The sequence below is a fragment of the Tympanuchus pallidicinctus genome, unplaced genomic scaffold (assembly GCF_026119805.1).
Source record: "Tympanuchus pallidicinctus isolate F22 unplaced genomic scaffold, pur_lepc_1.0 scaffold3, whole genome shotgun sequence".
NCBI classification, from domain to species: domain Eukaryota; kingdom Metazoa; phylum Chordata; class Aves; order Galliformes; family Phasianidae; genus Tympanuchus; species Tympanuchus pallidicinctus.
In genome coordinates this window covers 22,271,907-22,297,267 of record NW_026294747.1, presented here as the reverse complement: position 1 = coordinate 22,297,267, position 25,361 = coordinate 22,271,907, and the positions used below count along the sequence as shown (strand labels likewise).

Below are 25,361 nucleotides of genomic sequence, written 5' to 3'. Positions count from 1 at the left end.
ACAACTGCAGCTACAGCAGGGTACTCAGAGTCCCATCCAACCCGACCTTGAGTGCCCCTGGGGATGGAGCATCCACCTCCTTTCTGGACAACCTGCTGCAGTGCCTCACCACCCTTATTGTAAAAAAACTTCTTCCTTATAGCCAATCTAAATCTCCTCTCTTTTAGTTTGAAACCATTTTTCTCTTTGTTAAATGGCAACAGACTGTGCTGAAGAGTCTGTCCCCTTGTAACTTGTCCTCTTTAGCTGTCCTCTATTTTTCTCTAAGATATTGAGAGAATAAGTCTGTGTGGTATCCTTCTATCTGCATAGATGTACATCTGCTCTCATATGTATACAACACCTACTGGATGGAAGAGGCAACTGTTCCTAAAAAGAACAATTCAAAGTGACTCCTACAAGAGCAGCAACTTAAAGACATGTATTGCAGCTATTTATTTTCTTCTTAATGAGTTAAAAAAAAAAATTAAAAAAAAAAAGGAACATGAAAATACTTGTTATTAAGAACTTTAATTCAAACATACACTTGAAAAAGAAAATTTATCTCCCATTGTGGCTGCCTTGTCTCAGCTATTGTGTTAGATTATCTTGTTGTAATACGCTGTCATTGTTGAACTGTATAATCAATGAATGTACAGATGTTATAATTATGAAATACACCAGAGAGTTTGGTTAAGCAGTTATTATACCAAAAGAGAATAGATAGAAAGCTTACCCATATCCTGGGCTCACTAGGAAACTCCAGAGGAGGGGATCTCCAGAAGAGATCCTTCCCCACTGGTAGTCAGCTCTTAAATGGGTCTAGGAGAGGTGCAGCCAGGCTCCACCCCCTTCCAGCAGCACAGGTGAATTGCCTTCACCTGTGATCCCTTGGCTGACTCATTGCTCACCTCAGGTGATCAATCAGAGATTCAGGCCATGATTCAGCAGTTCCCATACATTGAATGTATTACCTTGTTCACTTTCTGCCAGATGACAGTAGGTGTTGGATCTCCTGATATGGGAACATCCAATCTCAGTTTGTTCCCAGCCACCACAACAATAGTGTCAGGGGATTGACCCAGACAGTCCAGATGGATTTTGGGAGGTTCTTTAGGAAAGGCAAAGAAAAATTGAGTGTTGTGTATGAGAAGAAGGTAAGTACTCATGTCTTGCATCAAAAATGAAAATACAGTTTCCTTTGCTGTTGAAAACATATTTAGTTGCATATGAGTAGTGAATGTTGTCCTTACCTTCTCTTGGTACAAAATCGATCTTGACCTCTGCAGAAAAAAAAAAAAAAAAAGGTGGAGTTAGGAAAAACAGGTCAGAAAACAGAATTTTTGCACTATCTCCATCCAAAAAGTAATAAAAAAAATAAAAATTAATCATTACATTATCAGAGGGCATATGCACCTACAGATCAATGTAAATAAACTGCAAAACAGGCTCTTTAAAACAATGTACTAATGATAATAAAATAACAGGGAAAACCAATATAATGCAACAATTTTATGGTAGGAAGGATATTCTCCACACTCCTTCCTGATAGAACCATGTTTAGTTCCATCTTTTTATCCCCATGGAATTTCCATTTCATCTGCTAAGATAACTTACCCAAAAACTGGAGCTTGGCAGAAAGGTTGTAGGCAAATCCCTGAGGGATGAAGGAATAGTCAGCCTCATCAGCTGGTGTAACGTCCTCAATAGTTAGCTTATGGATCCTGGAAACATGAACAAATATGTGTCACTCCCTTATGCTACTTTTCCAGGAAAAATGGGGCTATCTCAAGAGACAAGGTGCAGACTATAAGATATTAGCAAACATTACCATTTGTTCTTCCCTTTCCCTAACATCAAGAGCTGCCAGGGCTATGGACTGCTCCACTTTCAGTGTTTGCTTGGGTAAATCAATCTCAGCGCAGTGTCTGTGAGTGGACCTCTCAAAGTAAATGCAGAGTCTACTCTGAATAGAGGAAGTGGTTTTTAATCTTTATTCTGGCAATTTCAATACAGAAGACAGAAAGGGAGTACCAAGGAAGAATTTACCTGATATGTACCATTTATGTATTTTATGGATCTTGTTCTTCATTTCCGATAAGAGGTAGGCTGCTAAAAAACTGCTAAGAATGGTGCAATTGTGTATGTTCTGATGTTTTTACATATGAAGACCACTGTTTTTTTCTGAAGGGTAAGTGCTATATTCATAGATATACAGCTATATTCATCTGTCTAAGCACTATTGGGATTTTTAAAGTTACTACAAATGTGTTTTCTAAATGATTTCAATAGCAAGAAAAATGTGATCTCTAAATGAAAACTGGAAATGAATTCCGCTGATACCATAAACACAAAATGTACCAACACACTTGCCAAACAAGTTAGTGACTATGTGTTTATTGCACATGAAAAGGTTTTAACTTTTTCCTTCTAATTGTAGCTAGGATGAAGTCTTGTTTTATATTCCCACCCCCACTGAGATGATAGTTCCTGTGTGTTGTAATGTAATACTGAAACTTGTATATTCTTTCTGAAAGAAGACTAACCTGCCAATATGGGAGATCTTTATCCTTTCATCTGGCACCACCTCCTTTCCATTTTTCAACCAGATTCCTTTCACATTTTCATCAGAAACTTCACACTTGAAGACTGCCTGGTCACGTGCCTTCACTGTCAGATCCGCAATGCTCTGATAAACTTCCAGCTTTTTCTCTGATTTTGTGAGAATAAGCAATACACACAACTAATAAGAATAGCTCTGTTAATGAGTAGCTGATATGGCTTTACTGAGTAGAAAAAACTAGGACTGTTTGTGAAAAGGTGAAATACGAAGGCAAATCCACAGCATGCGGGGCTTTACCAGGGCTGGTAGCTAAGCACCTGTTAGTATCAGAGTATCTGTTACATCTGGCATGTAGGTCTGAGTTCTCCCTGAGGTCTCTATTATCAAACCTTATACAGCTTCTGAAGTTTTTTTCCATGGTGTAAGGCTTTTGCTACCCCTCTCTGCTATCCTTGAGAAGGTTATCTTCAGCCTGTTTTCACTTTCCGGCTTCTGTAATATCTGCACTTACCTTGTACAATTAGTTCAGCAACTGATACCCCACCATTTGTCTTCACTGTGTAGTGTCCGCTATCCTCCTTGGTTGACTCGTTAATAATTAGATATTGCTTTTTTCCATCTTTCTTAAATCTGTACTTGAATGTTTCTTCCCGTGTCAGCTCAACACCATCCTTTTCCCTGCAATCCCAAACAGTGTTGAGTCATTTTTCTATGGGTGGAAGAGGTGGGTAAGAGTCAGCTCAGTGTTGAAAGTCACAAGATAAATCCAATCTTTGTAAAATTTAGAGTTAGCAAAAAAAGAGACTATTTTACAAATGCTAGCAGAACCAGAACTGCTAGGGAACAAAATCCTTCTAGCTTGACCATTTGTGCTCACTGGTTATTTGACTTGTGTTCCAAGAGAGTTCACTCAAAGGGAACTCCTTGTTTGGTATTATCCATATGCTGTAGATACATAACCGTACATTAAATGCTGTAGAAAATACAGGGATGAAGAAACACCTTACCAGCAGCAAAAGTACAATCTTAAAATCTCTGCTATATGGTAATCAGGATTTGCCTTAGTCTTAATTTTCCTGATGTGAATTGTAGTTGTTATAATTTAATCATTTGTGGGCATCCGTAAAAGAAGAAAAAATAAAGATGATTTTAAATGAAGATATATTAAAAATTTTTGTAGTTCCTTCCATTCAGGGATACTACAGTATATTTAAGACATACTAAATAAAGCTTCACAGGGCAGCCTGAGAGGAAATCTAATTATTGTAATTTCCAGTCATCATGAAGGGAAACAAGCACAGAGGATTCAAGCTGTTTAGTCAAGGTCACACAAAAATATGTAAGACTTTTTAAAGCTTTCCTGTTCTTAATCCTAAATAACATCGATTCCAAAAGAATAACTTGGAATTTCTTCAACTTTCTGCTTTTGTAGCTTTTTATATTTTTCATCATTATTTGAAAATGTGCGTAGTACTCCAATATCTCTGCAGAACGTAAATTGAAATGTTTTGTTATGCTTTTAGTATAACAGAAAGTTGCTTTCTGTATTGTATTGTTGCTCTTATTTTTGTGCCAGCTATTCAGATTAACATGTGCTCATCAAAGCTATCTCAGTGTTCTAGTCTAGCGCTTTGGAGAGAATGAGATCACTTGATCTCTTTAATGAAAATAGAATGTTTGCATTGAACAGTGTCTTTAAAACCCCGGGATAAGAACAGTATTTTTATCTTTTGTTTGATTTAGGAGTGCACTGAAAGTAGTGGAATGATTACAGCCCTTCTTTTGGCAACAAGCAATGAAGCAGTAAGGTCAAGTGATAATTAAGATGTAAGAGGAAGATTCTATAGAACAGTGTAAGTGTTGGTTAAAAGACCATCATAAATTACTTGCAGATACCTGTGACAGAGAAATTATGTAACAGTGGGGGCACTGGGATTTATTGCTATTACGACTTTGCTATAGTTTGTTTTCATTGCAGCTCTTTGCTCCAGCACTCAGCCATGGAAAGATAAAGTCAAAACTGTGCATTTTATTACATCTTTTTCTCCAAAAATTTTATTACTTCCAAAGCCATTTGAAGTGTAGAAATAAGTACTCTGTAGTATTTTGTAAGAATAATGTGAAGTCTTTGCAGATGGTTATGAGAACATTCTTTCCTGTTTACTACAAAGAGGCTCATGTGATGAATTCTCTAATCCCTAGTCTGATGGCAATGCTAGAAGCCTCTTAAATCCTGTGCAAGTCATGTATTTCTCTGTCCTTGTGCTTGTGACTTCATCTCCTGAGTTTAAAGGATACAAGAGCTGTAACTGGTTCCCTTCATTACTGTCTGTTACTTTGCTTAAACTGTTGAGCATTTCCCTAACAAGACGTGAAACCGGAGTTCTTTCTCCATACCACATCTCATGTTTTTCCTAGACTTTTCTTTCTCTTGTCTTTGTTGCCAAAGAGCACTGAGTGAGCCTCACGTAAAAATGGTGAAGTACAGTGTAAATGTCTAACGGCTCTGTTTTCTGTTGCTATGCACTGAAGAGTTTCTCTGATCACTTGCTGCATTTCAGGCAGACAGCTGCTCCTTTGCTCTTGTCAAACCAAATGCCCATCCCACTGATAACAGCTCGGCAAGATGTATGGGAGTTGTTCAGAGGCATAGGATCAAAGTGTGGCAGCTGCACTGTGCTCTGAGGGACAGATATGGTTGTCCCCATCTCTTGTGACCAGGCATCTGTAAACAGTTCCTGAACGATAGCGTATGTGTGCCCGTGCTTTGGTTTTAAGAATGTAATGCATATGCTATAGCAATTCTTGGACTCCATGTAAATTCTCAGTTCCTTCCTTTGGGAGAGAAGATGTGTGAAAGCGCTTTTCGGGAATGTAATGGGCATTGTGGGAACATTTGATAACAATGTGCTTGAAGCTGTTAACAAGCACAAGAGAATTTCATCTGGTAGAGAAATGAAGTGAGAACAGTGTGCATAAGGCCTGGTATGTGAGGACTGCCTGCTGTGCCTGCTGGAGCATTACAAACCTTCCAGCTTTCCCCCAGCTGGAATGTCAAGCCAAATGAACTCTATGGCTACAATGTTTGTCATCTTAATCCCACTTGCTGCATATGCATAATGTCTGGCTTTGCAGAATCACCACAATGAATATGGTAAAATCAGTCAATGACCTTCCCTCTCTGTGCCAGCAGACTCTAACTTTTTACTGATGTGAAAAAATAATTGCAACTGAGGAGATCAGAGCTCATCACAATACAGATCTGATTAATCTGCACAGTAATTAGATTTTGCTGTCAAACATTTAGAAAACTTTAAAATTAACAGCTTGGTGGAATCAGTAACATCCTGTAGCTACAGAAAAAGAAATTCTAGAGACTATAAAATATCTGCACTTAATTTGTTTTCTGTAGCCTTCTGGCCTCTGAATTCTTCCTTAGTGCTTGAAGTATAGGACGATGCTATATTATTATTATTATTATTTTCTGAGATCAGTGTTGTAGGATGCCATAATTCTTTTTTATTCCATAGCTCTTCTCCAAAAATGCTGATCCTATCTGCAATGGAGGAATATTTTTTGATATTTGTTTACTGATTCTTGTTGTTGTTTTTTGTTTGTTTCTTTCTTCTTCCCTTACCATTTCACAGTAGCTCCTTCCTCAGACACTTCACATTCAAACTCCACTCTCTCTCCAACCATCACCATTTGATCCTCCAGGGGGTGAGTGATCAGGATCGGGGGCTCTAGAAATGAGGAGGCCTTGATTAAAACACTGTTATGAGAGACTGAACACCACAGGTAAATGTCAATCAGTCTGCAGGTAAAACCCCTGGCAGAATAATAAGTAATGCTCTCTGTGCTGGATCATCACTATCAATGCAATCTGATGACCTCTTGATAGTTGGTTTGTGAGACAAAATGAAAATACAAGATTAATCAGTTTTCATACATATTTCAAAATTCTGAGCTAGGTATGTTAGTTTTCTTAAGAAGCTTGAGGCACGTATTTCTCTTGAGTGGAATCTGATTTTTAAAGTAAATTTCTATCCCTATTGTTGGTAAACATGGATAATTTCCAAATGAGAATTAATGATAATTTTTACTGTGCTCTTTTTGTGTGCTTTCTCAGATGTAGCTGCTGGGAAAGTCTTTCTTTATTTAACTTTAAGAAAAATACTTGCTTTAATAGAGCTCAGATTTTGCTCAGAAATTTGAATTTCATTTGAGATTGACACATCTGAGAATAAAGGATTTGACAACAATTTGATGCTAAATGTTAGAGCGGGATCTCTTTCCTTTGTCTGCCATTGCTCACCTTTTACAAACAATTCTGTGAAGCTCTTCTCCTCAGCTACCACGCATTCATAGGCTGCATCGTCAGCCAGAGAGCAGTGGTTTATGGTCAATATTCTCTTATTCCCAACGGCCTCAAAAATGTATCTGAAAAAAGAATGTAAGAGTAATCAGAGAGTATCTCTTCTGGACTCAATTGGTGTCTTCTACTGCCAGGCAGAAAAGAAAGCTTCACACTTTTTCTCACATCAATGGCAAGATACATAAAGACTTAAGCCCTGTATCCCTGTCTGAGCACAGTGGGTGGAAACATGAGAAATTTGAAAAATTTGACAAATGAGCACAGGGAATTATGGAGAACTCTTCGTACTGAACTGACACACACAGACTCCTGTGAATGTTCTTGGCATGCTGGTTAGTCTGCATGCTTTTCGAATGCAGCCATACGGCAGATGTGGCTGCCATTAAAATTTCTTGGCACTGCTCTAGCATCAAATCATTGGAATTAGGTTTTACAAACAATCTACAGTAAAGAATATCCCGTATCATACGAAAGTGGATACATAAACAGGAGAGCATAATTAGAGAACTTACTTGCTAGGTAGGTAGATGTGAGTATCCCATTCCACATGTAGATAGAGCACAGGAAAGAAAAGAAACAGCCATGAGAACAGTAAACTCGCCCCAAATTTATGTACCATGTAGATTTCTTCACAGCTCCCTATTTTATTTATCCTTTCATTCATGTCTTTCTATGAATAACTTGTTTTTCCACCTTGTCCATGCTGCAGCCCATTTCTTACTGTATTCCTGTTCTTGTTTACCTGCCGCTCACTTGGATCTCCTGTCCGTTCTTCAGCCATTTCACATCAGCATCTGGATTGGCAACTTCGACCATTAATTTAATCTTTTGTCCTTTGTCCACTTGATAAGCAGGATCCAGTTTCTTGAGGAATGCTAAGATGCATAATGATTTTAAAAAAACAACTATATTAATACTGTTGTTGCATCTCTGTCAGGAAAACAATCCTTTGTTTACTGTCATCCTAAACCTTCTCCACCTTCTCTACTTTCTGCATCCACATTTTCATTTTCACAGTTTCCTTTTCTCTGTTCTTGTACTGTTTATAGGATGAAAGCATGTATTATCAAGGTAAAATGAGCCAAGTAGCATGTTTCAAATCAGTTGTAAATATGTACTTCACCATATCCTTAGGGAAGTTATAGCTAAGTGAGCCTATAGAAGGATGATAAAAATCTTCTCAGTACTAATGAAAGGGAATTTAATTTATCTGCTTCAGATTTTTAAAACAAATGATTTAAAATTACTTAGTTAATACTTGACAAGACTAGAAAAGTCTCAATCCCAAATGTATTGTGCTTCAAATGTTTTTAAGAAACCTTCCCCATGGAAATTAAGTTGTTTAAATGTATCACTGACATCTGATGTACTGACTGGTTTTTGGGTTGTTTTTGTTTTGTATTCAAGGTAAGGGTCAGAGCAGAAGAAACCTGTAGAATGAGAAGGTTCAAAACACCCAGGGTTTCAGAGCAGAGTAGACCAGAGCATTGGGCACAGCTCTGATCTTTGGTTATCACTATTTTACATATAAAGACCATGAAACAATTGGAACAGGAAACTGTGCCACACTCATATTTCTCATGTTCTTCTGTCTGGCTGCTGTCCAGATGATATCTGCAGAGCTCCCAGACAGGAATATACTGACACATAGATTTGGAAGAAATACAGTTTGCCAACCTGTACTTTTTTTCTCTTCTTTCCTAATGCGTTTGAGGCGTTTCAGCATCCCACGCAAATCTGTGATACCATACTGAAAAGCAATTTTCTCATATTCAGAAGGAGGAGCTTTCCTCAGGATTTCCCAGACATCAACATCAGGTTGTGAATCACTTTTTCCATCACCTCTGCAAAAAAAGATGAAGCAGTTTCTGAATAAATAGTCTATATTTACTATATTATCATCAAAAATAAAAAAATTGTATGGCAGGTTAGTTTTACTTGAATATATTTATTTGTGGTGATTAAAATTCAAATGTTGTCCTGAAGGATTTACTGTGTAATAGCCAAGGCAGGTAAATTTTAGTTTCCCTTAACAGTGAGGGATTGAAACACAGACGACTTACTGCTCTGTGATGACTGTACACAAAACATGGCTGTGCAAGCCAATATGCTGAGAATGCCTTAGAAGGAAGGCAGTTGGTTTGTTTGAATAGGAAACAAGCAATTTTCTCAGGACATTTTTCCTATTTGCTAATTCAGTGGGATTATTAAAATATCTATTACTTTTTGCAAAGGCAATGTTGAGTACTGGCAAATGAGACAATACTTACAACAGTATACTTATTTTATAATTTAACCAAAGAACTGGTGATTACAGGAGAATTAGTGTTTGATTTAGCAAAACCAAGTGGAAAAATAGGTTCTCTGGTGCTGGAGAAGGTTTTGTTTTTGTTTTTTCCCTGTCATCATGTTTTTTTAATTAAAAAATTCAGAAATAGGAGAAGAAATTGGTGTAACACATGCTGTCTTACCGAGTTGCAGTGCGCAGGAAACTGCTGAACTCAGGAACGATGAACAGAAGTGTTCGGAAAAGCGTGCAGCATCCCAATAGCAAGAAAGAGGGCATAATGCATTAATACAAGAGAGTCATGAATGTCATCTTCACCTTTAGCAGAATAAGCCTGTACTTTAGCAGCAGGGAGATGAAGGTGCTTGTGCAAAAGCTCTGAAATAGCCTTAAAAAAAGTGCTGTTCCCTAGTGATGTGAAATTATCTCAGTTTGTACAGTTCCACTCCATATTTTAAGCTGCGAGTGCAAACCCTTCTGCTTGTTCCTAATGATGGCAAATGACCTTATAGGGAAGTAAGTAGCTCTAATTTGCTCTGTCTTCTTGGGTCTGTTGCCTGATACTGTTTGACAGACAGAATGGAGAGAAGCAGTAACGTTTTCTTTACTTTTCCTAAACTTCTTGTGGTGATTGTTTCTGATGTTGCCAGGACCAAGCAGATTCCACTGCAGTGAAGCACACTCATTTAGTAAAGTCATGTATAGTGGTAAACCCCAGCATGCAGACCACTTATGCAGCAGGCAATGTTGAGAAAAGTGGAGGATTATGGAAGGATTATCTTTGTTATCCAATGGAGAATTATTTCTTTCAGGAAAAGAATTTATGAGGAATTTGACTACATAACAAAGCACGACTGTCGTCAGTCTAGGCAATAGGTGTAACCAAATGTTTTAACAGTGTTGTGACTGACCAAAATGGTCTCGTTTGTATCAAGAATGTTATGGTCATTAAAGTACTGCAGTCAGTGCTTAACGTTTCCACCATCATTGTTGTTCGTGAACAGGAGAAGGGAGACAACAGAAGGGGATTTCAGCTCAGTGAATGCAAGCTGAAGTATGGCATGCAAAGTCTTTATCTGTGGAGTGGTTTATCTCACTGAACATTAAGTCTTCACTAGCACTCACTGGACTGACAGTGTATCTGAAGTTTGAACTGAAGTTTTAATTTTTGATATTTTTTGGTAAATATTAAGAAAAAAAAAAGAGAGGAACAAAACCAAAAAGCTAATGGGATATTTGACCTTATTTTTGTGAAACTAATGTGACAGTCTTGTTCAGTTGCAATTCTTAGTGTGCTCTCAAGGTGTTCATGAGAGATTTTTGATGAAATTTAATCTTCCTGTACTTCATCCTTGACAGCTGTTCACACTGACTTGACAAATGTGCACACTGACAAAGAGCAATCACGTGAATAAGATGTGGCTGTGAAGCAAAGGATATTTTTCTAAGAGAGTGCTTATGAAAGTTTGGTAAAAACAGCATCACACTTTTGTATTGAATATCTGATTGCAACTCTATACATTCCATTTGAAAATTTGCTGATGCTGGTGTTTTTTTTTTTATGATCTTGGAACCTCTTCTCAAACTCCTTTATCAAACCTGAAAGCAGGGCTTGGATATTCAATGCTGTTCGGAGCACTTTTTTAAGCCAGTATATCAAAATGCATACAATTGTTTGCCATCACTTGAGTCAGTGCTGCACAGCAATCCCCTCCCCGTACCCTGGTTTCAGTCAGCACAGTGTTAATAGCACACGGGAGGATTTGGTTGTTGCTGAGCAATGGGTGTGTGCCCTGGGGCCACTCTGTGGGGAAGAGCTGCTGGAGGCAGTGGGCAGGAACTGCAGGTTGGACATGCCTGGCCTAATATATCTCGCTATTGAAAAGACCTCCTTAATTTTTGCTTTAACTTTTCCATTACTCAGTGTCATCCCATTCGTAGGTCTGGCAGTACTGCTTAGTAGCATGCAAGTGGAAATAAAAGAAATAGGAAATAGCAGTATTTACAGTAATTGGAGGAGAAAGCTTATAACTTGTACGTTTGTACAAAATGGTACTAAAAGTTAAACATTATCATTTGTGTAGTGTTGAACTGGATTCTCAAAAAGAAAAAAACGAAACCCATTCTCTGCCTATAGGCAAGGGCTTCACCATCCCAGTATGCCTTCTCACCATTTTGTTTTTTAAAACATTCTTTTTGATTCCAGAAGGACGTAGGCTGTACTCTTGCGCTGTCGGTAAGAACTAAATGGTGTATGAAAAGTAACCGAGAGCTTGGACTCTCAGAGTTTCTCCCACCCTTAAGTTATTCTCCTTGATATTGGGGATCCTTAACAAGGATGATCACCTCATACATTAACTATGCACTTGGGACCGTTAAGATGGAGCTTAGTGGATCTGCTGTAAATGGAATATGCAGCTGATATGTTTTAAACATATGTGGAAGGGTTAAAAATAGTTTTGTACATCCCAGAGATGGTTCCTTCCTATCCCATTACTGTCAACTGAATGGACCCTGTCAGCTGTCACCTCCTTCAAGGTCTCTGCTCACTTTCCCATTTAATAGCTCTATGACAGCTGTTCCCTTCCTCTTCCCAGTGACCTCTCCTTGGCCCGTGACATCTGTATGTCAACACCAGTTAATTAAATTACAGTGATAAGAGATATAATATTAAAAGAAGCTCTTCCTATTATAGAGAGAATGTTCATTACCTCTGGATTGAGGGCACTTGTAAAAAGGGAGGAACAAAGCAGAAGTGGTAGAACAGTCTTCAGTTCTTTTTGAATCTGCATAGCTCTTTAAAGTTCCTCAGCATGAGGTCCTTTTTATCTGTCCTATTCTAATCAAAAAAAACACTTTCATTCCATGGTAAGTTTGTATGCCTTTCAGTTCTCATTTAACATAGGAGCAGTCTTCAGCCTGTAGTGTGCAAAGTCTGAAGGACTCACAAATTACTTCTAAAGCAACTGTGAAGAACAACTAGGAACAGTGAATTTAACAGTGTGCTTAAGTTACCAAAACAGGAAATTTTGTAACTCACAAAGGGTCAAAAACAATGATAGAATGCAGTGAAGTTATTTTTGTCTAACAAATATTGAATAGTTAAATAATCAAATTGAACATTACTGGAAATACTGGTGATATTTGCTACTTTTTGGAGTTCTATTTTTACTCAACAGAAATTAGGAACGCATAATTTTTTTACGTTGGTCTCCATTTATTCAAAACTTCAAAAAAGAGGTCACTAGTTCTCTTCCCTTTTATATGTATGTAGGATTCATGTACAACTACTGTGTTAGAGCTCTCAGTTTTGGTTACTGCAATTATTCAGAAAGTGTATTTTCCTTACTTTAAAATTACAAAAAAAAAAAAGAGTAATTCACTTTTTGTCTCAAACGTCTCTGGGGTTCATGATGAAACAAGAAAGTTTGATATCAATATCAGTTATAGGAAGTTTGATTGTTGTACTTTCTTCTTCCAGCTGACCCCTTTGAGGGTTCTGGTCGTAATGTTACTGCAAAACCAGAATGCACTTCTAGTTGGATATATTTTACAGAGGTCACACATAATGTGGGGCTTGCTTTAGATAAGCTAGCTGCAATGCCATCGAGGCTTTATTGCTTTCCAAAGTCAGATGTCTGACTTCAGATGTCTGTATGGTTTGAGTCTTTACTTTTGTGAAATTAAAGTGCATCTCATAAGCAGTGATACGAACACCTGAAGAGAAACTGAGCACAGGTTCACAAGTTCACTAAGTCACGGATTGTGAGAAGTTATCCTGGCTATGTATATTTGCAAAACATGAGTCATGTGACAAATAGCTATAGTAACTTCAGGAGACAGAAAGAGAGAGCAGCCATAGACAATAATCAGAAGGAAGCATGCCTGCAGTAATGGATGATAATGAGCAATGGAAATTTTGCCTGAAATAAGAATTATTATTTCGTAATGAAGAAGTCTGTACATTTATGGATAAGTTACTTTAGTAGTATGTTCACTGTACATATTTAATGATGAATGCAGTAAAGCTTGAGAGCAATTTGATTGGCACTAGCGCGTAGATCAGGCAGATGATGTGGGATCAACAAGAAGCTTCCCATTTTCAGTTGCTATAATAATGGGAATTTAAAGCAACAGCTTATTGAGAAAATTTGTGTGTTAAAGCACTATTTACATATGCTTATAAAAGAAAGTGATGGTGAAAAACAAAGGACAGGAAAATACATTAATTTCTACTAACTGATTAAAAACATTTCTATCTCAAAAAATTGGCAGCAGGTGATTTTCTTTCATACCATCTAATTTTTGTCACATTCTACGTGTAAGATAATAACGCATGCATTGTTTCAAAACTAATGTTTCCTATATTCAGTGTGAGCCATGCATTTATAATCACAAGAAGTAGAAATCTTACTCTCTGATGCCAACAATGGAATCCAAAACATCCAGATTACAATGGTGGTAAAAAGAAAAACATAAATAGAGAGGTTGTGAAGACAGTTGTGCCAAAGAAGGGTGACAATGGAAAGAAGAAAGTTCACAAAAGAAAGTGAAAGTAAAAATAAGAAATTGGACTTGAAATCAAAATAGTAAAGTATGTTGTATAATATGTATGCAACATGGAATTTCTCTATATAGTAAATAGGTATAGTGTATCTAATCTATAGCTGTACAGTATAATAATAATAGTAACATTAAATATCTAATAAAAATGCTTCTCTTTCTGGCTCTTTCCTGCCATGTATTGTAAAAACTTAGAACAGAAAGTTCTTAGTATGGCAGTCTTATAGATATGTATTGTAATTTTTGAAGTGAAAAAATGGTGGTGGAAACAAATAATTGCCCTAGTTCCAGGCTTTCCTTGGGGGGGTAGGAGGGAATCCTTTCTGTTTGTTTTTTTTCTCTTCTGTAAACCCAGCAAGAATGCAGCAAATCTTCAATATTTGGGGAAACTGAATTACCTGTCATCTTTTTTTCTAGCCAGAGCTGCTTTTTAGAAAAGCCACAAGGATTCTAAACTTAAGAAACTTCCGCTTACTCTACTTCTGGTGTTCTCAGAGTTATTCCAGAGAAGCTGATGGTTTTACATCTCTAAAATTAATGAATTTTTACTCACCTCTTTTTGAGTAGGGCACTAAAATTCAACTCTCCAGATTCTTCAGATCCCTCAGTACTGTGTAGTAACAGAAAAACTTAATTAGTTTCCGAAGGAAATGGAAACAGTTTGTAAAACTATATTGTGATGTAGAAGATATGTTCTGTGTAGGAGAACAGTAGAAAGGTTTGGAAAAAGTTTTGAATTTGCTCTGACATGGCAGAGGACTTAATTAGGTGTTTAGTCTGTACTGACCTTCATACGGGTTTAAGAAATGTACTGATTATAAGGAGAATTGTACAGGGTATTATTTAGGTGGTCCTGTTGGTCTGGAATGTGTTTGCTCTCCTACTGATGTTACAGAAGCTTTCCTTTAGACTCACTGGTGCTTTTAGAAAGCTGTAGTTTCAGGAATATGAGTATTGTTTATAGTATGGACCTGCAGAAAACCCGTCTTTCTAAAGCCGAAAATGACAATTATTTTTGCTATTATGCTATTAAGCTATATTATTTTGCTATTATGCTATTAAGCTTTTTTTCTATTAAGTCTCTTTGTGATTCCAGAGTTCATTATAAAGAAAGAAGTATCACATTGTTGGTGCTTGGGTGAGCAAAAGTAAGAATTCTGTCATCTGACTTGAACCTCATCTCAGGTTTTAAATTGCTCAAGAAGTATCATGACAAATAATGTTGTAATGAACTGATTTATGAGAACAAGAATTTGGCAATGCCATCTCACAGCGTTCTGATTCCTCCCATAGCACACCTGATCTTTAATTAATGCATATACAGAAATTACTCTTTCAGCTGAACTAGTGGTAGTCGAAATAACAGTCTCTCTGATGAAACAGTGCTAGTTACATCAGAAAATACCAATCTGTCTGTAGACCTGCAGCAGAACGTAAGGGGAACTTGATATGGCATGAACAAATATAAAAATATGTAGGAAAATGGCCTTAGCAGATAAAGCATGGACATTCTACTGGTGATAAAGATAGAAGGGAAGGAAGTGCCAAGTTTTTCAGTGCTGCACAACAATGCAAGGTTGGTGACAAAAAATAACAATTCAAAAGCATATTTATTTTGAATCACTGCTGTTTTAAATAAGCTGTGAGAACTTCCTATTAAGAAAGTATCATTTTTACTTCTGTGATTACTTTCAAGATAGTACAGTAGTAGAAAGGATAATTTTCTTGTTATAACATTCAAGCAAGGAAGTATATTTCTGGCCACTGTGTTTCCTGCTTTAAGCACATTTTCAATGGTTGCAGGCATAAAATATATACAGAAATTTCTATTATATCACCAGATTTGAAAGGGCTGCTTCTGAGTAAATATTCAGGAAAGCAGAATCTAGAGGTGTGAGGGGAATTAGTCATGTTATTACTTCCAAGATGGTAATTACAATCAGATTTTCAGGAAAGCCCCTAGATGTTTAGCTCTTCTGGAAGGTACAGCTTTAATAATTGCTTTAGCGTGCATCGAGTTAAATCTCATCTCAAACTTTTAAATTTACTGTAGAAGACATCAGGACCAAAAGAGTTAGGAGGGAAATTTAATGATAAATTAGGACGGAGAGTGTGGCAGGAAACAATAGATTTTTATACACATATGAGTTGATACATTTATTTGAGAAAATTTGGTTAGGATATGATCAGTCAAGAGAAAAAGATGTAGAACAGAAGGGCAGGCATGCATATCATTTGAAGTTTGCGTGAAGATGCTACTTGCCAAACACGTGCTGTTTTTTGTGATGAATCTGCCTCTCACTGAACTATCAAACTACAGTTTTCAGTATCTTACACTTATACTACTACTTACTGTTGTGCATTCTAGTCTCCCGTAGCACTAAATACTATAAACCATTGTTTATTGTGAAATTGTTTATAATCAAAAGTGAATCCAGTTCTGTGTTGTTGTTTGTTGTTTTTGTTTTTTTTTTTTAAATCTTTTTCCTGATCAGAGAGAGACAGTTCATTGTTAGGCTTTAATTTGTCTGCTGACACAGTCAGAGACTACCTGAGAAAGGCTGAAGTCATCCGTCTGCCCCCTCCTGCCAGGCTCCTGAGTGAAGGTATCAAACACAGAGCTTCAGATTTAAATAGTTCTGTTTTATATTTGGCTTCCTTCTTAATGAGGGAGCTAAAAATCTGAGCAGTCTGAAGCTGCTCACGTACTCACTCTCAAATGATTCTGAAATAATTCTTTTAATCCTGCTTGCAAGAAGAGAAACTCTTGAAAGCCTAGTTCTACTGCAGTGAAATTAGCACAATGCAGCTGTGCAGCGAATGCTCTCTGAGGCATCACTGCAAGGCTGGCTGATTAAATTTTCCCCTATGTTAGAGAACTTGATGTCTGTTGGAATGTTCTTGGTCTAATAACTTAGCAAAAATACATGAAAAACTAAAGTGGAAACCAACTTGTACAAAGAGAGAAGAAATACTTAACAATGAAAAAACAGATGTTGTTAATGCTAGAATTCATAAAATGTTAGACATTATCAACTGCATAATTAAGAAAAGCATGATGTAACCATGCTAGTACAAAGTCTGAATTATTTAGATGATTCCTAGATGGTATTTTAATAGTAGAAATATTTTAATAAACCCCCATCTTTTTGCTTGTTGATACAACAGCTTTGCTTTTAATTAATCTTTGTCTAGGACAGTGATGAATTCTGCATGGAAATATAAAGCAGTCTATGTAAGTTTCTACCATACATACTCACGTGCGTCGGAAGGCAGCACGAATATCCATTTCTCCACTTGCTGGTGCCTCTGATATGACAAAGAGTGACAAATGAGCGTGGGATGACAGACACGTCAAAATAATGAAAAAATACAGTGGTATCAAAAGCTTGTCAGTTATTTTATTCAGAAATTCTTACATTGTAAATTGTGATCAGTCACATACTGGAGGATTGGAGCAGTAGCTTTAAGCATATAACTGTGACTGTTTGCTTTCAATATGTGGTGTTTAATGTGTAGCTTAATTCTGTCTCATGCTCCATAACTGTCTGCAACATAACATCCTCTTCCTTCTTGTTTGTTAATTCCTCTGCCGGTAAATTTTAATTTCAATGCTAGCTTCACAGAGTATTTTGAAACTCCAGTGAGAAAACTATTAGAAAACAACAGTCTGTTATTATTCACCCCCTGAAAGCAAAGGTCAATTCCTGGCAATAGGTAACAATGTACAGAAACTCCATGTAGGATATTGCATAGAATTAACCTGCTTACTCTGTTCTAATCTCCTGAAATCCGGAAAAAGCCATAAAGCACTTGGGCTGCTTTGTACCTTGCTGTGTAGTGTCTTTAAGAGCATTCCAGTTTTGACTAGAGTGACATCCGAGTGTTCCTTCTAATGCTGTATATCTCTGCCAACCCATCCTAATTATCATCTACAGGCCTTTGTAAGTGTAAGCTCTTCAGATCTATACTTCAGATGCTTCTCTAGTAACTGCTGTGTGCCTGAAGGAATTGTTGATGGACATACAGGAAGAAAAAAAAGTGGAAGTAAGAAAGGAGGTGGCAGGAGTTCATCTTACCATTCACTGTCAGGTTGAAATTAGAACTATCAAACTTGTCCTTGGTAGACACCTCACATCTGTACCCTCCTGCAAAAGTCATATTCGCTTCTATGACTTCCATTTCAAATATGTACACCTAGAACAGAGACCAGTTTCTAAGTTAGAAAATGAAATGCTGAAGGAGAAAGAGAAAGAATACAGCATTTTAAGGCATAAAAGCAAATAAGTGACAAGTGATTAAATATTTTCATTTCCTTTTAGGATTAAGAACATCCTGAATGTGTGACACATTACTGTCATAAAAATTACATATTCCCAATTCAGTGAGAGCAGAAAAATAAGAGTATGATTGGTACGGGTCTGTGAGAGAATATAATGTCATATTAGCAAACCATACTGATGCACCCGTGTGCGCAGTCATTACGTATGGTAACTTCATGTACATTGGAAACAACAGTAGAGCTTTCATTAAACAAATGCAGCCTCTATCCAAAACATGTGCAGTACATTTAAAAATTCAGCAAAATCGGTGGCTCTTTTATTCGTGTGCAACTGTGTTCTGTTGCCTCCAGAAGAGGGTGGTAGTGCTTCATATAGCATATGGGATGAGACGCCATGGCTCTGACTCTATGTTTCTCTTGTGTCTCCCGGACATTTTTGTGGAAGAAATTGCTTAGCTACCTAAATTAGTCTAGAGAAAATTAAATTCCAACATAAATATCTGAATGCTTAATCTGTGTAGAAATATGACAGATCATATGTAAATATGTCTGATTTATTGTTTTCTCTTAAATATAATCAGAATGTATTACTTGAGAGGAAGGTAAAATATTCTGCTTAAGAATACTTCCCCAGTCCTCTGTGTGTTTTCTCACCATAGATAAAGTAAGCAAAAGAGTCTGAATGTAGTGCTTGTCTCTTATCTGCATGGTCAAAATATGGATGTGCAAGCATAAATATAACATTGTGTGGAGCTTTGAGTACTTCAATATTAAAACATTTCCTGATAATTTTATATTTTCTCCACATAAAAAATTAATATATACAAGGCTAAGAATCTTATGTTATCAGTTGCACCTTGTTGTTTCTGTCATAGCTGTCACGCAGCTGGAGATGTTTCCCCACTTTGCTTGCCAGGTCCATCCACTTTCCTTTGAACCATTTCACTGACGGTTTCTTTAGCAGACTCTCACCTGCAACTTTGGCAGTGAACATGATGTTTCCACCTTGTAAGGCAAGTAGGATAAAATAAGATTATGAGCAATGTTATTTTGTTTAGTCTATCTTTTATGTCACTGCAGTAATCCCTTAGTAGAGAGATAAACAATCAGGCAAGAAGGTGCAGTTTGCAACTTGACTTAGATTTTGTACTCACCAACAGTAACTTCTCCATCCTGAGGTCGTGTCACAAAGAGCCCAATAGGGTCTACAGGCTCTTCTGGTTGAGCCTCAGCAGGTGGAACTGCATCAAACACAAGAGTTACTAGTTAGGACTTCCTGCATCAGCTTCTGTTATGACCTATACAATAAATTTAAGTCATTTCAAAATGTCTCAGTATGTTTCTTCTGATTCTGAGATTCATTATTCTCTGTCATCTAATACTAGCACCCTCCTGGTGTCTACCTCACTTACTGCAAGGATTTCCTGTTCCAGTTCTTCCCTTCTGTTATGTATCACACTTAAAATAACAGCAGTAGTTCTTTATTACCTTCTGGGCTTTGGTTGCTTTCTACCGGTGGAGCAGGCAACTCTGAGGCAGCTGGGGCAGGAGAAGCTTCAGCAGGAGGAACTGGCTCACTCTTTTCTGCAAATGAATGTAAACTTAAATTAGAGAATGCTTTCTTTCTGAATAAATCTTCCATGTTTTCTAGAACTTAGAAGATTTGCTGTTAGGAGAAAGTGCCTACTGGCAGCTGGATGGTAAGGCTCTTTGCTGAGGTGGGAAAGAGCTAATATTTGAATTTTTTAATTCTACATTCTTGATATGAATGAAACCTGTCAGTTGACGCTTAGTTCTGTTTTAGCCTCAGTTATAGAAAAAATAGAAAAAAGTAATGAAAAGTGATGCATTTATAATCTGTATGAAGGCTTTGCTTTTTCATGAGATTTCACTTCATTCTGTGTGTGAATGTAATGCCCTAAACACAGCGGATCCAGTAGTTTGCGAGAAGATCTAGACACTATTTGCAATAGTGTCAGAGAGATCCCTTCTGTCATTTGCTGCTCTGGGAATTTATGTCCCTTGAGTTAAAATACGATCTTACAGACAAATTCAGGCAAGTTCATTTGGTGAAGTAGAGAAGGTAGAAATATTTGAACACAGAAATGTTTGAAGAAGCAGCAACTATGACAGAGGAAGTAGGATTTCTTGAACTTATCCAGTTGCTGAAATATTTTTTTCCCTCCTGGGTAGCAAAGAAACTTCCAAAGGGCCTTGCTTATCCCTCACTTAAGTCCTGTGTGCAGTTTCTCATCTATTTGCAGTGTCTTTACCACCAGAGGAATCTGGCAGTGTTGTGCCAGAGAATAATGGCTGTGTCTGGACAGGTGACAAGACAGTTTCTGCAGTTTTGATAATGAAAAGCTGAAATGATTTTTGTTTGTGAAAATAATAATGATTAATCCAGTTGTTCTTTACAATTTAATCTTAACTAAGATCTGAAAAAACCAAGACAAAATCAGAACATACTATGATGGGTCAACCCCACTCTCAGAAAATGTATGCCTTTTACACTGTAAATCTGTATCTTTAGAGAGAAGTGTGATTTTTAGCTTTTGTTGGAGAGTATCCCTTTGGATCTAGTCCAATTTTAACTCAATTTTTACTGTAATGAACTAAGTTATCCTAACTGTGGAGATATATATCTTATAACTTACACGTGTAACTATTTAGAAAAGGCTTATTTTGAGGCATCGGCATATGACAAACACAGGAAAGTTGTCTCATTTTGGCTTCCTCATATCTCTTCTACCAATTTATGTTTATAAAAGGCACAGATCTTTTAGACCACAATTCCAACTCCAAATTCAGTAACTCTGCTATTTGAGGCTCTCTACATGTAGCGGGTTCTATCTGGAACTAACTTAAAAGATAGTGAGAACCACGCAACTAGTATAATGTGTACCTTTTTATTTTGTCAGTGAGAAAGCCAGCAAGAATATGCTGTTATATGCTCTGACAACTGTTAAATTGTCCTAATCCATATGAGGATTAGCCCTTCCTCGTAATCCGTCATGCACTGTTGCTGGAACAGGATATCTTGTCTTCTGTTAAATGTTTGTGTCTTTTCAGCTGACCAAAAGAACTCACTAACATCATGATACAGTTGCTGCTTCTTTTTTATTTTTTTCTTTCTTTCTTTCTTTTTTTTTTTTTTTTGTCAGAAAGCATCAGAAATATCAGAAAGCAAAGTACTAGAAGTGCTGAATAGAGACTAAAGGTTTTGGAGGAAAAGAAAGGGATTAGAAATATTTCATACTTTAGTGGCTTTATCTACCCAGGAAAGCCTGGAGAAGTTTTCCCATTTCTCATCCAACTGTTCCTTTAATGCACACAGAAAAAGTAGTGATTGGTGATAAATGCTGCTTACATCACTCCAGTTTTTTCAATGGAAAATACAACAGACAGAAAGAACACAGTGACTTTATTTGACAGTGCAAACTTTAAGCTGCAAAAACAAAAATTTTTCAGCATAGTCATTACTGTTAGTTATGCGCTTTTTGCTAGCAGTGAACAAGAGCCTGCACACCACCCTCATAAAAATCTGCACCAGCAGAGGTGACCACTGCTGAAATACACCACTCACTGCCTCACTGTGCTAACACTTACTGTTGAGTCTCTATAAATGTTCAGCAAGTGTTGATGAATGCCAGTGGGTGCTGTTTTTTTCTGTAGAGAGGAATTTAATGACACACCTTTCCTTCATACACACCTCATGGCAGATGCCATTTTCTAGTACTGCCCTTCTGATGCCATCTGTCACACAGCAACAAAATGAAATACTGGTGGGAAGGTTTAACTGCTGCTGCCATCATCTGCCTCTGACATCATGGGCCATCATAACACATGAGGCATTACTTTAAAAGCAACCTTCGTTGCTTTGAACGTTACTTATTGTGCTCAAGTCACTCAAAAAATAAGAGCTTGTATTAGTGAGTTTGAGAACTCTGTAGGAACGTATGTGTGCCTTAAGGCAACTTGAAATTCTTTGTCAGTTACTACAATTTTGTATTTTAATGTAATCCTTAAGAAAAATATCAGACCTAAGATGCATGCATCTTAGTTTAGATTAGGTTAGACTTGCTTTGCTTTGCTTTTGATGTTGAATTGTAAAGAAGTGCATTGAGATTTCCTCTGTGATCTCAACTGTGGACTTCTGTCATTGGAAATGGGTGTTTGAGCCACAGGAAATGTGTTCCTTAGCTAAATATTGAGTATATTGAGTATATATTATAAACCTTACTGCAGCTTCAAATCACATGGCAGAACATATATATTGCTGCTAGAGAAATTTTTCTTTAAGTTAATGCCTTCAGCCTCATTTATGAATTTTGAATGTGAGACTAGAAGTAATGATGAAATAGAATTGTTTAGCAAACAGTATACCTGGTTCTTTGACCTTCAGCTCAAATTTGACCTTGGAAGTTCCAGCTATTACAGCATATGTCACATCGTCGTCTTTTCCTACGTTACTGATTGTCAGTGAATGCTTGTTTCCTTCTGCCTTGATAGCGTATTTCTCACTGTTGGTAATTTCTGTGCCAGCTCGCTGCCATTTCACCTTGATGCCGGTTTTCTCTGTCTCTGCTTCAAACACAGCTGTGCTTCCAGCTGTCACCTCTGTCGTCTTCGGCTTCTTGGTAAATGCAGAAACTAAAAAAAGAGAGAGGGCTCACTAAAATCTGTTTTGCAATTGTGGTGTATCTGGTGTAGTCAGCTGTTGTGGCTGCAACAGCTGTCTCCTTTCTCTCCCATCTGCCCCTGCAAGATATAAATTATAACACTTTCCACGAGGAAGCTGTGGAATTGTCTCTGTATTTACCCAGTTCTATTTCTGACTGAGATTTCTCCATATTGTCATGAAACAAAATGTAATGGATAGCAAACTCATCTTGCTGTCCCTCTTTCTACTGTACTGAGCTCTGAGTTTTTCATGAGTGTTTAATCTATAACAAGATGGTACGATATGTATTTTTACTTACAAAGCTCTCTATGTTAATTTATGCAGTCTTGCTTAGAAATAGGAATACTTTTTATATAGGCTTTTTGGTTGTGATCCAGTGCTTGTCTAATACTATTGCTAAAAAGAATCAGGATCCTTTCCTCTAACAAAGCTGCAGTTAGCATAGTAGTAACCTGCGTCCTGATACACCACTATAAATTAATGTTTCCTTTTCAGTATTTCTGTTTTGCCTGATCAAGTCTTCTATAGTGGCAAGAGATTCATGTTCCAATGATGGCCTTTTAATTTTATCCCAGCTTAATAGTATAAAGTGGTGTTTGCATTCAAACTCAGTATATGAAATACAGTAAGTACAGTATTAAACTGCTTGCCTATGTAACTCTATGACAACTAGTTATCTAATGAAATTACAGAATGGATGAAAATATTTCTTCTGTCTTAAGGAGTGCTTTTGATGCTGATAATGAAAAATAATTAAATTACTAATACATGGAATGAACATGCATAAACCAAATAACATTTTGTCTCATATGCAATCAAAGTAGCACAATAGGTGGGAATTTGAAAGCAAGCTGTGTATTCTTCAATGCTGGATTTTAATGAGGTAACCTACTTTACTATTTCCCTTGCTCTGAATTATTCATTTAGATTTTCTATCTTGAAACAAACTTTTCATTTTCATGTTTTCATCTTAATGAATTCTGTTATCTTTTGCTAATCCCCCCTTGGTATTTTATACAGAATAAGTGCATAAAAATACCTTTAATTAACACTGATTCATGCATTAAATGTTTCTTGTGTATAGTTAGTCATCTTTTTATTGACTTATCCTTTTATAATCATGCTTTTATGTAATATTATTAATTCTATCATATCTGTGACCTCTGCTGCAAATTACCTGTAGCTCTATTACTTGGGCAACAGTAACTTTCCTAAAAACCAGAATGACAGTTATAGTTAGCCTTAAGCTTTTGATTCTACTGTATAAAAATGAAGAGAACATAGCATGGAAGGATATATTTTTTAAAGAAGTTGTTCATGCTCATGTTCAAACAGATGCTTTAGTCAGCATAAGTGGTATGTTACTAATAATACCATCTGCACAAAATCTCCATTCCTGTACCATATGCTAGATTAAGTAACTTAACTGACCTCAGTAGGGTTACACCAGCAAAGATTTCATCTGGTGCCATTTGGACTGTTGTCATAATACAAGGCACTCTTCTGGCATTGCTTTGCAAAGAATTTAAAGATGCTTAAGCATCAAATAAAGTGACTTGCAAATAATATCAGAATTTAGGATGTAATATATTTTACTTTTCTTTGTTATGTGAAGTCCTAAAATATGTTTTTCTTTCTTTTTTTTCCCTCTATTTTCTTTCGTTCTATAATCTCATGAGAAAACAGATCTATCTTGCACTAAGCCTATAGCAGCCTTAAATGAGCTCCTTTTGGATTCTGCATGTGTGTGAAGTTTCCGCTGGGAATGGAATATCCCTGCATCCATTTATTTGATTTCAGGCCTGCAAGTGATATAATTGCTCTTAAAATAATATAGTACTATAAAGTACTATGCTTTAGCATAATACTCAGATGCTTGTTATCAATTGCACATCCTTTGATGGAGTACTGCACTTCAGTATATATTGCCACACCAGAGTGTACTTTGATGCAGTGTGTCACTGTGACTAGATGTGTGAGTGCTGTTGTAGACTGCAACTCTAGTGCAAGGAACTGGAAAAATAATTAAAGTTGTCCATGCAGCCACACAGTGCAGAGCCGAGTGAGTTCTGGGACTCACTCCTGAAACACTCCAGCTCCCTGTGACTCTGGAGATACGGTGGCAAATTGGCCTTTTTCTTTCTCCATGTGCTATCATCATCACTCTTCTATTTAAGCACAAAAGAATCTATAAATATATTAATTACTTAACAACGTGGCCTGCAAATGTTCTGCTCTCCAAATGGCAGTGTTTCAAGACATGCGCTCAACAACAAAAAAATCACTGGACAGAACTATATTCACAGTGAGAAATCTTCACAGCCACAGCATATCTCTGACTTGAGGAATATCCAAATAGTTAGGTGGAAGTTTACAAGTAATTCTCCCTATCTTCTTTTTTCTTTCCTTTCTCTGCCAAAAGACTAATTTATTTGGATTCCTGCTTCAAATGATTGTCAATATTTCCATTAAAGCATATAATTGGAAAGTACCAAGAACTTCCATGAGAATAAAGGAAGAACCATTCCTGTGTACCCACATTTTCACAGATAAAGGAGATTCTAAGAGTCTTTTTCTTGCAGCAGGTTTTAGAGTTGGTGAATGACATTGCCCGAAGTGGTGTCTCTC

General features: G+C 36.9%; 1 protein-coding gene and 1 long non-coding RNA gene across 3 annotated transcripts in view; one reads left to right on the top strand and one right to left on the bottom strand.

The window, feature by feature from the left end:
- Window positions 1-25,361, top strand: part of LOC128086332 (uncharacterized) — a 107,303-nt gene that overhangs the window by 10,875 nt on the left and 71,067 nt on the right. The window contains exon 1 of one of the 2 annotated variants that reach the window (XR_008209329.1): window positions 6,233-6,340. The exons of the other annotated variant lie outside the window; for it this stretch is intronic. This is a non-coding gene — a long non-coding RNA (uncharacterized LOC128086332). Of the gene's footprint in view, window positions 1-6,232; window positions 6,341-25,361 lie in introns of those variants that run through there. 2 annotated transcript variants of the gene reach the window in all.
- MYBPC3 (myosin binding protein C3) overlaps window positions 1-25,361 on the bottom strand; it is a 57,531-nt gene that overhangs the window by 26,287 nt on the left and 5,883 nt on the right. The window contains exons 2-20 of the mRNA XM_052694886.1: window positions 22,436-22,702; window positions 19,538-19,633; window positions 19,204-19,290; window positions 18,906-19,054; window positions 17,847-17,964; window positions 17,028-17,076; window positions 16,319-16,363; window positions 14,321-14,377; window positions 9,389-9,412; window positions 8,595-8,761; window positions 7,660-7,792; window positions 7,430-7,432; window positions 6,858-6,982; window positions 6,180-6,285; window positions 3,054-3,220; window positions 2,526-2,691; window positions 1,597-1,703; window positions 1,233-1,262; window positions 954-1,090 (exon numbers count right to left, since the gene is read on the bottom strand). Of these exons, the coding sequence (XP_052550846.1) occupies window positions 954-1,090; window positions 1,233-1,262; window positions 1,597-1,703; window positions 2,526-2,691; window positions 3,054-3,220; window positions 6,180-6,285; window positions 6,858-6,982; window positions 7,430-7,432; window positions 7,660-7,792; window positions 8,595-8,761; window positions 9,389-9,412; window positions 14,321-14,377; window positions 16,319-16,363; window positions 17,028-17,076; window positions 17,847-17,964; window positions 18,906-19,054; window positions 19,204-19,290; window positions 19,538-19,633; window positions 22,436-22,702 (2,033 nt within the window). The remainder of the gene's footprint in view (window positions 1-953; window positions 1,091-1,232; window positions 1,263-1,596; window positions 1,704-2,525; window positions 2,692-3,053; window positions 3,221-6,179; window positions 6,286-6,857; window positions 6,983-7,429; window positions 7,433-7,659; window positions 7,793-8,594; window positions 8,762-9,388; window positions 9,413-14,320; window positions 14,378-16,318; window positions 16,364-17,027; window positions 17,077-17,846; window positions 17,965-18,905; window positions 19,055-19,203; window positions 19,291-19,537; window positions 19,634-22,435; window positions 22,703-25,361) is intronic.